This window comes from Ictalurus punctatus, chromosome 17 (assembly GCF_001660625.3).
Source record: "Ictalurus punctatus breed USDA103 chromosome 17, Coco_2.0, whole genome shotgun sequence".
Taxonomy (NCBI): domain Eukaryota; kingdom Metazoa; phylum Chordata; class Actinopteri; order Siluriformes; family Ictaluridae; genus Ictalurus; species Ictalurus punctatus.
Genome location: NC_030432.2, coordinates 25,123,395 through 25,134,751, shown reverse-complemented (window position 1 = coordinate 25,134,751; position 11,357 = coordinate 25,123,395). Strand labels below are relative to the sequence as shown.

The following is an 11,357-nucleotide window of genomic DNA, read 5'->3' as shown; positions in this document are numbered from 1 at the left end:
TATCGATTTAATATACAGTTGTGCTCATAAATTTACATACCCCTTGCAGAATCTGCAAAATATCATGTTTTTTGGGTTTTGTTTTTTGTTTGTTTGTTTGTTTTTTATTTACTTTTTTATGCTGTCCTGAATAAGTTATTTCACATAACAGATATTTACATATAGTCCACAAGACACAATAATAACTGAATTTACACAAATGAACTGGTTCAAAAGTTTACATACCCTTGATTCTTAATACCGTGTGCCGTTACCTGGATGATCCACGACATGATGTGTTTATGTTTTGTGAGAGTTCTTCACGAGTCCCTTGTTTGTCCTGAGCAGTTAAACGGCTATATATATATATATATATATATATATATATATATATATATATATATATATATATATATATATATATATATATTAATAAACCAAAGGCATCACATTGTTTATAGACCCGCTATCATTTTATCCACCCGCTGTAATATATCCAAGTGCATATACACATTTTGTTATTATTAATTTTACCTCCTGACATGTAGGTGATGCACAGATGTGAGCAGGTTGGTGGGGCAGCATGCATCCAGGTTTTCAACCTTAACCCATTTGTTTTGCAAGCAGTTTCTGGCACATATCGCCAGCTCTATGGTGACATGGAAGAAACAGTCCTCAGTAGGTAACAATCTGACCTGGTGTTAACTAAACACCGCATTTCACAGATTACCGTCCTTGTACAGTACAGGTAACATTTTCATATTTTATCCAATGCAATGATCCATGGTACAAGCTAACTTCACAAAGTTTAACTCTCAGTTGCTACAGACACCTGGCCTATAGGAATTTTGTCCGGTGGTGCTGGGGGTACCTTGGCCGACACATAAGGGTGGTGATTCCCTCGTGTGCTGTTACCCGCATCTGAGAGCAGTTCCCAGACAATACTGGAACCTGTTCAGGCTTCCAACCCCCTCCCCTTGACTAAAATAAACTAAAATCACAGATTGAATGTGCTCTAAATCGTGTGTTGAGCAACAGCTTCACTCTTGTCAGGGCTTTGAAACTGTGTGCAGATATGGTCAGGAACTTGCAATCCTTTCAGAGAGTCCTGAAACAGTTGTAGCTCCTCCAATACACCATCAAAAAGCAGATCCTGTAACCTGTCAACATATTCTGCCAAACATGACAACAAAATACATTTTGTTTTATTAGATAGATAGATAAATAGATATATATAGAGAGAGTTCTAATAGCTTTGGATGGAGGTAGATAGATGGCGTTCCAATAGTTTTTCCACCAGATGGAGAGATGCCTGTCGCACCTGTTCGAGTGCCGTGCACACCGCGATGACGTCATTTTACCGCGTCAAGTCTTTCAGAAGGAAGGGACGCGCTGGCATGAGGAAGATGGCGTGCAAACGGCGTGTTGTTCATGAGGAGAGTGATGATGAAGATGGAAACTGTTTATCTCCTGAGGATGAGGACTCTGAGGAGGAGAGAATCGACCCTGCTGAGGATGACGTGTACGTGCAGCTCGACTGCTGATTTTTTTTACTTTATATATATTTTTTTAATAGCATGTGTTTGTTTTGTGCATTAAATTGTCTCTAGCTGCAAGTGCACCGCTAAAGAAAGCAAATGATTTCAGTGTCACACCCAGAACACGTGGAAGAGACGACACTTGCTTATCGTTGCTGATAGTTATTTATTTATGTTTATTTTAAGGCAGAAACTAGGGGTCTCTTGATTTGCCAATAAGGTCACGAGAAAACCGTATCTTGTTTCTTTCATTTATTTTAGACAGATTTCTAATATTTTGAAATGTTACTGAGTCACATTTACACTAGCGATGTTTAAAGTAATATTATACGTGTTATTGACCAGCCATCTGCTTCCACTAAACAAACTAGCCTTGTTTATCAAATCGCAAACTTCTCTACTATTATACACCGCTATTAATCTTTCGCTGATAAAGTTTAGCATTTTGTAAACGCGTAAAAGTTTACTTAGTGACGCCATAACTACAAATGATTTCCGTTAATAAAAAGTAAAATCTATCATTTTCGGTCGTGATGAAACACTAAAAAGGGAAAATCATGCTCCTTCATGTTCATGTGATTTGTTATGACTATTCATGTCATGATGAATAACTCGACATGCAAATGAGTCTGTGACGTCACGTGGCGACTTTTTGAGCTTGCTTTTGGCCCCTTTTCTCTGTGTTCAGCAACTAACTCATCTAATAAATACATCTAACAAACGACTTTTGTAGCATTAGCTACTTTTTCACCACACCGGCCATTTCAGTTGGAGCACAGTGGGGGACACCGAATGAGCACAACCCCTGTAGAAAGCAAAACAAACTAAAATGGCGTCACTGAGGGGGCGTCAACAAAACAAACTCGCGCGCAAAATTTCGCACACCAAATTACATGTACGTGAAAGATGAAGATTTTCCATTTTTAGTGCTTTATCACCATAGAAAGTAATATATTTAAATCAATTTCTTATTGAAAAAAACTCGTCTGTAGCGCACTTTAGCCGTGCACTTGCAGCTAGAGCCAATTCTCGTGCACGTTTTGCACTGTTGGATTCACGTACAGGTTGAATATAATGCATCACTGAATGTTAAAAATATTTAATTGTTTACCGCGGTTACTGTCGAATCAAATCATCACTGCGTCTCGCAACTCTGTCGGCTAGAACGAACAACAAACAGTTTTTATTGTGATGTTCACAGAAGTGAAGACGCCGAGCACCAAACACACCCTACTGGACAACCAGCGAAGCGATCTCGCCCGTGTCGCCGTTCGCCGTCTCCGCCTGCAGGTGAAACCGAGACGTCGTGGAAAACAGAACGAGATGCCGACGAGGCTCCGGCCGCGATGCGGTTTCAGCCTGCACGGTCGCCTGGAGTGCAGCTGAGTTCAGCAGACACAAACACGCCTCTGGACTTGTTCAAACGTTTCTTTGCTCCAGATGTGGTGAACACGCTGTGCAGGAACACCAACAAAATGGCCACCAAGAACGCCACCAGAGGGTGCAAGTACAAATGGACCGACGTGACCACTGAGGAGTTTTACAAGTATATTGGATTGGTTCTGTACATGGCTGCCATAAAGCTGGACCGCATCTGTGATTACTGGCGGCAGAACAGCATTTTTTCCTTCGCGTACCCAGCAATGGTTATGGCGCGGGACAGGTACAGGACCATCTCGTGGAACGTACACTTGAGCGATCCAGACAAGGACCAAGAGAACGATGGATTGTTCCTGGTGAAACCTCTGATGGATGTGATTCGGCTTGCCTGCAAAGCGTTCTATCATCCACGGAGAAGTCTCGTGGTGGATGAACGAACGAAGGTGAAGCCCACAAAGTGTGGATTCAGGTTGTTCACGCTGACCGATTCCAGCAGCGGGTACATAGTGGATTTTGTTGCATACACAGGAAAGGAATGGTACCACACAGGGCGGGGACTCTCGTACGATGCCGTGACGTCCCTCGTGAATCGTTCCTTTTTGGGTTCTGGGTACCACGTGTTCATGGATGATTTCTATACGAGCCCAAAACTCTTCAGGGATCTGCACTCTCAAAGTTTTGGTGCTTGTGGAACGTACCGGGAACACAGGAAAGGCTGTCCACGCGCTACATCCAATGCTCTGACTAAGAAGTCGGGAAGAGGATCCATCAGGTGGATCAGGGACGGTCCTGTGGTGTTTGTAAAGTGGATGGACACGGACGAAGTCTCGGTTTGCTCCACGATCCATGCAGCCTTCACTGGAGACACGATCAAGTGCGAGGTGAAGGGTAAAAACAGGACGTGGACGACTGCAACGTTTTCGTGCCCGTCTCCTGTCTCGCAGTACCGTGAACACACGGAGGCCGTGGACTCTTCTGACCAGCTGACCCGATATTACACGACGCAGCACAAGACGCTCAAATGGTACCGCAAAATGTTTCTGCATTTTCTGGACATCGCCACCTTCAATGCCTACGTCTTGCACAAAGAGCTTGCGTTACAACGACAGGAAGTAATCTTGAGCCACAAAGCGTTTACAGAGGAGCTGATCGCGCAGCTGTGCGGCGGGATGCCGCAGACGCCTCCTGTGGAACCTGAGACCTGCGACCACATACCTGTTCCGGTGTTGGTTTCGGACGTCGGAACGGTCGTGTCGTCTGGACGCAGAAGCTGCGTTCTTTGCAGTAAGAATCTAGGCAGGAAGTCGTCGAGCACTCCGTGGAAGTGCAAAGCGTGTGGCGTCCCACTTTGCCTCCAGCTGACCCGGAACTGTTTCCAGCTCTGGCACAAAGACCAAGTCTGAGAAATTCAACTCGACCTTCACGTTAGCTCGGCTAGTTTTTATCAGTTCTGCATTCAGGCAAGTCCTAAGCATGTTTTTGGACAAACCTGCTCCATGTCTCATGCTAATGTGACATCATGGTTCCACAGGGCTAACGATAATATGGTACTAATCTACAGCTGCCCACCTAGCATGTTTAAAACAAAATTATAATAATTTTGTTACCTTATGCATTATGTAGTCACACAAGATTTAGCATTAGGGATGTCATTATTTTCATGCAGTAAACTTTATATTCTCTCTTGAGTTTACTGAGCAGTTCCTTCCTTCCAGGAAATAAAAACTCAGTTACTGTACATTTTATTCACTGGATAAGAGTTAGCAAATGTAGTGTATTGTTTGTAATAAATGCGCCACAAAAAAACAGTCTCGGTCTGAGTTATTCCTAACAGGTCATGTGAGCAGATTAGCATTACGGTTTAGTTCATTTATTAGAATTGCGTATCGAGGGAGACAAACACAATAACCAAACTGCCCCAAGGGGTGTTTATGAACCAATGACCGAGTTAGCAGGATCAGACTGGTGCAGGATTGGACTGGTTACTGATCAGACAGCTGAAGGTTTGACATGATCTGAAATTTGTCTGTTCTTCAAAGCTGTTATTGGAAATTCCATCAGCACAAATCTGTTGGGTTAAAAATATAAAAAGTCAGCGTAAATCATGTAAACATAAAACTAAATTCGACCACACGTGGCTAAATTGTTGTTGTTGATAATGATGTTGAGTCCTCCCAGTTAATTACAGCTTTAGCGTCTTATCATTTAGGTAGAATTCATACATTTATGGATACTTAAATAATTTTTTACTTGATGCGTTAGCACAGGGATATGCGGCGTTGTCATGGCTAAGGGGGCGGGGCTTAGGGCTGGGTGATACAATGATTATAATATTGACCTTGTCATGCAATATGAAAAATATATATTTTGTATATATATTTACATATATATGATCTTTTTATGATACTTTTTTTTCACAAACTGACTAGAAGCAGCCGATTTTATCTACATTTTTTGCACTTTATACTTAAAATTATTTTAGTATTATTTTTGACCTTTTCAGTGTTTATAAAATTTTTCTATAAATCCTAAGGGGGTAAAAAAAAAAAAAACTTGTAACACTACTGTTCAGTTTGTGAGCAAACCTACACTCACCTTCCACTTTAATAGGAACACCTGCTCATTTTATGCCGTTATCTAATCAGACAATCACGTGACAGCAGCACAGTGCATAAAATTACACAGATACAGGTCAAGAGCTTCAGTTAACGTTCATGTTTTCTGCTGACATCTCTGAGCCACGAGGCGTTTCTGCCCACACAATGTTTTGTTTTTCGCACCACTGTGTAAACTCTAGAGACTGTTGTGTGTGTGTGTGTGTGTGTGTGTGTGTGTGTGTGTGTGTGTGTGTGTGTGTGTGTGTGTGTGTAAATCCCTTCTCAAACCGGCTAGTCTACTTTTCCCGTTCTGATGTTTGACGTGAACAGTAACAGAAGATCTTGACCGGTATCTCCAGGATTTTATACATCGTGCTGCTGCCACTTGATTGGCTGATTGGATAACTGTATGAGTGTACAGGTGTTCATATTAAAGTGGACGGTGAGTGTATATATTGTGATGAACATGATGAACACAGCTGCCATGTTGAGCGTTCCACTGCCTCGTTCGTATTTTAAGCAGTGATGTGTGTCACTCGACCGTCTCTGATGTTAACATCCTGATGGAAACGGTCACAAAGTGGAAGAAGACGGAAGCGACGTCACACCGCTAACATCACCTCTGAAGGGATCTAGTGAGAACATCAGACCTTTATTATAGTTTATAGCATTTATTTATTATAGTTATAAAACTCATCCTGTTTCCCAGAAAACACACACACACACACACACACACACACACACAGTAATATCGCATTGTGTGTCGGTGTGTGGTGTTAGAGAGACGCTGCTCAGTAACTATCGAGAAGCTCCAAGTCCTCAGCTGATAACGGACGCAGAGACGCAGAGCGCTTGGCTGTGGAGTGTGTGTTACCGCCTTCCTCCTGTTCTGTGCTGAACTTCCTCTTCTTTCCAGCCTGCGTGTTCAGGAGTGTGTGCGTACCTGCGCCGTGTTGGGACGGAGCGTGACGGTCCAGCTTGTGAAAGTGGATGACGTTTGTCTCGTCTTCACGTCGGGAATCGTTACACGCAGAACGTAAGCTCTCTCGCGCAAACTTCTCCCTTCCGTCTAGCGAGAGAAAAGATCGACACCATGGCGTAAATAAACAGTAAAACACTGACTGACGCTGAAGTCGATTATTTTCCTCCAACGGCACGTCCCCGGGTGTTTTATTCCTCTTACACCACAGCCATTTACCAACAGCTACAATGTCATTGATGAACGAACGCACACTTTTTATACGTTTATATAAGTCTGTATCGATTACGTTATAGCAGCTAAATTAAAAATCATCGCCTTCAGGACCAATCAGAAGCCAGAAATCAGCAGGAGGAACAGTACAGGATGTGTTTACTTTTAGTTTAAATCCGTTTCTAATAGACTCCTGCCGCATTTCGCCTCCTCGCTCTAATTTCCACAGAGGACTTCGGGCAGGTTTTCTGTTATTCTGTTAGCTACAGGGACATTAGCACATGCTTATTTATAGTATTTATATACTTGTTTAAAGTGCAAAAGTGATGATTTAACATAATGGTGGTATATTGTGATATTTACATCTGAAATCAGACTCAGAGAGAGAGAGAGAGAGAGAGAGAGAGAGAGAGGGGCATGTCGAAGTTATTCATTAGTAAAAAAAAGTTTTAATCTTTGTGTATTCAGGCTAGTAAACAGCACTACGTAAACAAACAGAAAAAAATAGCATGTAAATAAATAAAAGTAAATTGGATTCAACTCACAGAACTGGAATGCGTTTGTTCTTGGCTTTGGATTTTTCTGCGGCAGTTCTGCAGCTTTCGTTTCCCACTGGTTTATTACCTGAGCGACGAATCAATAAAAACACGTCACAACATGAACACAGCGTTTCTGTTTTAATGACCATGCATGTGAGTGAAATGACATGGAGGAGGGATGTTTGTAGTGATTTTAAGAGCAGAATTAAAATGGGAATCTTATTAAAAGGAATTTTTAGCATTTTATTCGACTTGGAAAAATTACCCATGATCCTCTATGTCGTTGCTATTTCCATACCTGCGTACCTGTCCTGAATTTAGTTACGCTTCTTTCCCGGTTAACACGCGAGCCAAACCAGGATGTATGGGCGGAGTTTAATACAACGCAGTCGTCACAGATTAAGCAGGGTTGCTAGTTTTGGAAAATGGTAGATGTGTTTTGGAGCTAGGTTTTACATACTCCGGGCCGCCAAGATCTTGTTTTAAAGCAAGTCATTGGAATTGGATGTAAACAATTTCCACAAACATGCGTTATGGCGAGCAAAGGCTCTGTGAGGTTCAGACAGAACGTAGTTAACTTGGTGGAGAAGCAGAAGACGCAGTGCGTCAGATCGGGGTTTTCCACATCTCCTGGTTCATGTTCACCTGCTTGGGGATTCACTCATTCATTTCTGCATTTTAAATGAAGAGTTAGACGTGGTCAGGGTTACCTCCTCGGCCCAGCCGTCGGTTTTACACGCCGAGTGCGTGAACGTCTGCAGCCGTGACGCTGAAAACACCATCGACATTTTATTCCTGAAGAAGCTCTTCAGCGATGCGTTCGCCTGAAAGAGAATTATTATTTCATCTTATTAGAATCCAGTCAAAACTATCTTTCAGATCCATTTAGAGTTCCACATGAGCAGTTTAACATCACGATATAAACTCTACACTTTCCACCGGGTAATATTATCACACTGTACAGAGTTTAAAATAGCTTCACGTTTAAACTTTATCGTTCTGAAGAACAGATTACGCTGGACTCGTCTCGGAATCTCAGAACGTCGAACGTTACAGTATAATTCTTATTTCTAGACATTTCTTTCGTCATGTCCAGCTTGAAATAGTCTTGTTCGACTGGCGGATTTGTAATCATTTTAAGCATATATTTCTAGAAGGAAGCAAAACCATCTGTCGATAGAATAAAGCCCGACACGTGTAAAAGCTTCCAAGAACAGCCTGAGGTATTCAAGATATTTCCACTCGCTAAATGATCTTTTCCAGCTATTAGGAGTTAGCATGGAGCTCTGCGTGACTTTCCGTATGTCTGAAGGTGTGAGCTCACCTCGACCTTCGTGTCAGAGATGTTCAGCTCGCGCAGCTTTTGAAAACACGTTAAATATCCGAGTCCTTTCTCCGTCAGTGGATTACCTGTTGGGGAGGAAAAAGAAATGCTGTTAAATGTTTATATGTTTAACACTCCAGTAGTGTAAGAGAGCTGTAGTTATCGTCGTGGTGGTGGTGTTGAGTATGGACTCTTAGAGAAATACTTTCCAGATTTCCTTTGTACTTCCCTGGCACAAAATGGGTTTTACAAAAAATATCTCCAGCAAATGTGAACAAACCCAGATGTTTTTCTTGTCTTTTCTTTTTACAGCACTATAGCTGTGTTTCCATCCACGTTGCGAATTTAACTTATTGGAATAAAACGCCTGCGAATAAAGCACCGTTTCCATCCCGTGTGTTCCAGAGAACAAAATCGACAATTCCCGGGGAAACCGGCGCATCTCGCTCTCCGCCATTTTTTACTTCTCTGAGAAAATTATCCAATCACATGATTTGCTGAGACAAAGTCACATGACATTTTGGATGCGTACTGAGGAATTTATTCAGTAAATGTGTTTCTATCGTAGTTTATTCGCATGTCTTCTTATCAAGTTCTTTTAAATGATCCGTCTCAATTTTGGAGATTTTATTCGCATCTGGTGTTTCCATTGTTTGTTTTTTTTATGCGATATCCACAGAACTGGATGGATACATAGCTAGCGATGCACTTGTACATTATATGGATATAACTTGGAGAAAACAAACATGTTGCGATTGTGCCAGCTGTCCTGTACTGCGTTATTAGTGTTTTTTTACTCAGACTGAGAGAAACGGAGCTGAAAGCTGAACGTACTCGACAGGTCCAGGTGTTGCAGGTTCTCCAGGCCTCTTTTCATCACTCTGATCGGCGCCGTCAGTCTCTGCAGGCCTTTATCTGACAGATCATTAGCTCCCAAGAACAACTTTACAAGCCTTCAGTCAGAAAAAAACCATACGAGACAGCTAATCATTCACATTTTCATTTATATTTACAGATTTATCAATTTTCTTTCTTTCTATTTTTTTTTTTTTTTTTTTTTTAAATATAACCCACCTGGAACAAGCCTCTGATGTTAGGTGACTGAAAAAGTCATGGCAGTCACCTAACCTGCATCCGTGGAGATCTAGAGTTTCCAAATAATGAAATACTCGAATCTCTTCCATCCTTTCTGAAAGCAAGAGACACCTGGAAGTACGACGATAATGCCTGGTTTAACAAAGTGAAAATAACGCAAACTTCCTGTCACAAATTTTTTGTCCTCACCTGTCTCTCAAACACAGCGACTTTAACACAAGTTCCCTGTAGGCCTCGCTAAATACCTGTAACCCCCTCACAGAGGTAGAAGGCTCTACAAATTTCTGTTTCGCCTCAGCCGCTGCGAATAACTTGTCGGCCATTTGCTCGGGGAAACCGATCAAGGAATCGACGTGTTCGATATTCCCGGCGATAAACAGTAACGATATATCGAGCAGCGATTTTGCCGTGTAGCGCAGACTCCCTTCACTGTTGTAGGTGAAGACGAAGTGATCCTTTCTCTTTTTACATTTGGCGGGTGGAAATCGGTCAATACAGAGTCTGACTGAAAAATCTTTATCGAATAATTTATACGATGATTTAGGTCTGTGGTACTGAGGCACATTTCCTGTGGGGTTTACAAGGTGGAGTTCTCCTTTTTCACGAACGTACACGCTCCCACATCCATATTCATTTGACCCACTTGAATACATTATAACTGAGCCACAGTGCTTCTAATAGACTAATTATTGTTTCTTATGGAATTATTCAATGACCAAATTAATCTCTGGCCATTCACGTGCATGTGAAAAGCGTGTCCTCTATATATACGCTACGAAATTGTTGTGTTTGTGTATCTAAATAAATGAGTATTAAAAATAAGGCTATCTAAATCACAAACCTTAATAAAATATAAATATCGCTTCTCAAATCGAACGGAACCAAAGTGTTTGACCCGGTTGTTTCCAGAGAACCACATTTACTAGAACACTCCGCACTTCCGGAAGACGCTCAAGGGAAAACGTTTGACGTTAAATGTAAACAATGTAAACAATGTACTCGATGTCCATAGCCAGCGTAGCAGTAAATCTTTCGACAAAACATTCTACATTAACGAAACACTTATACACAACAACAAATAAACAAATTATCGCAATAAAACAGCTACATTTGGTTATATTAGCAGAATAAAAATAACTACGGCTAATCAACGTGCTGGCTCGGGAATCTCGGATACGCGCTAACGCTAGCTAGGTTTTCAACAGGTGGCTCATGGGAAATGTAGTTTTTCTTCACACAGCGATAAACGGAATACTGTTACAATAATTTCAGAAACAAAAACATATCGCAAATAAAGTATAGAGTATACAATCACTACTGTGATTTATATCCATAAATCAGAGTCCTACTGAATCCTATTAAAAAAAATTGTTCAGTTCTGAAGACTTTACTTCCGGTATCTGTGTGACGTAATCTGATTGCGGAAGTAAGATCCGGCTCTGTTGATATGTAGGACAAGTGTTTGTTTTTTTTTAATAAAAGCAGGAGTTCTACAAATGATTTAAACATTATAGCTGGATATTTTAAAAAAGGTAAGTCTTAACAGAAGAGTTAAATAATAGGTACATTTAATTTTATCAACAAATGAAATGTTTGCGCATGTATTATACGTCATCGTCTGAGTTTGTGTGTGTTATAATCAGCTTTAGACACTGAAGATGGCCAATACAGACTTTCTTCTGCAGTTTCAAGGTTAGTGTCTCTCTCCACTCA

The 11,357-nt window shown here is 41.3% G+C and overlaps 4 protein-coding genes across 5 annotated transcripts in view; 2 read left to right on the top strand and 2 right to left on the bottom strand.

The window, feature by feature from the left end:
• Positions 1-11,357, bottom strand: part of LOC128635293 (zona pellucida sperm-binding protein 4-like) — a 181,519-nt gene that overhangs the window by 128,846 nt on the left and 41,316 nt on the right. The window lies entirely within an intron of this gene.
• On the top strand, positions 541-4,719 carry LOC108278019 (piggyBac transposable element-derived protein 4). 2 transcript variants are annotated; one of them, XM_017491139.3, is made up of 2 exons: positions 541-1,501; positions 2,722-4,719. In XM_017491139.3, the coding sequence occupies exons 1-2, from the start codon at positions 1,239-1,241 to the stop codon at positions 4,298-4,300; spliced, it is 1,842 nt and encodes a 613-aa protein (XP_017346628.1). In that variant the 5' UTR covers positions 541-1,238; the 3' UTR covers positions 4,301-4,719. The 2 variants fall into 2 exon arrangements, with proteins under 2 accessions (XP_017346628.1, XP_017346627.1); XM_017491138.3 differs by having other exon boundaries at positions 1,227-1,501; positions 2,719-4,717.
• Positions 6,128-10,596, bottom strand: lrrc42 (leucine rich repeat containing 42). The gene is made up of 7 exons (XM_017491164.3): positions 9,834-10,596; positions 9,624-9,755; positions 9,384-9,502; positions 8,550-8,635; positions 7,936-8,049; positions 7,232-7,310; positions 6,128-6,563 (listed from the first exon to the last, which is right to left on the bottom strand). The coding sequence occupies exons 1-7, from the start codon at positions 10,295-10,297 to the stop codon at positions 6,286-6,288; spliced, it is 1,272 nt and encodes a 423-aa protein (XP_017346653.1). The 5' UTR covers positions 10,298-10,596; the 3' UTR covers positions 6,128-6,285.
• Positions 11,040-11,357, top strand: part of yipf1 (Yip1 domain family, member 1) — a 4,681-nt gene continuing 4,363 nt past the window's right edge. The window contains exons 1-2 of the mRNA XM_017491203.3: positions 11,040-11,176; positions 11,288-11,336. Coding sequence (XP_017346692.1) covers positions 11,303-11,336 — 34 coding nt within the window. The 5' untranslated portion in view covers positions 11,040-11,176; positions 11,288-11,302. The remainder of the gene's footprint in view (positions 11,177-11,287; positions 11,337-11,357) is intronic.

Excerpts from the sequence above, each read along its gene's own strand:
- LOC108278019 (XM_017491138.3), top strand. The coding sequence starts at position 1,239 with ATGGAGGTAGATAGATGGCGTTCCAATAGTTTTTCCACCAGATGGAGA. Across the intron at positions 1,502-2,718 it reads GACCCTGCTGAGGATGACGT|AAGTGAAGACGCCGAGCACC; the intron begins GTACGTGCAGCT and ends TGATGTTCACAG.
- lrrc42 (XM_017491164.3), bottom strand. The coding sequence starts at position 10,297 with ATGTATTCAAGTGGGTCAAATGAATATGGATGTGGGAGCGTGTACGTT. Across the intron at positions 8,636-9,383 it reads GCAACACCTGGACCTGTCGA|GTAATCCACTGACGGAGAAA; the intron begins GTACGTTCAGCT and ends CCTCCCCAACAG. Across the intron at positions 6,564-7,231 it reads AACAAACGCATTCCAGTTCT|ACGGAAGGGAGAAGTTTGCG; the intron begins GTGAGTTGAATC and ends TTCTCTCGCTAG.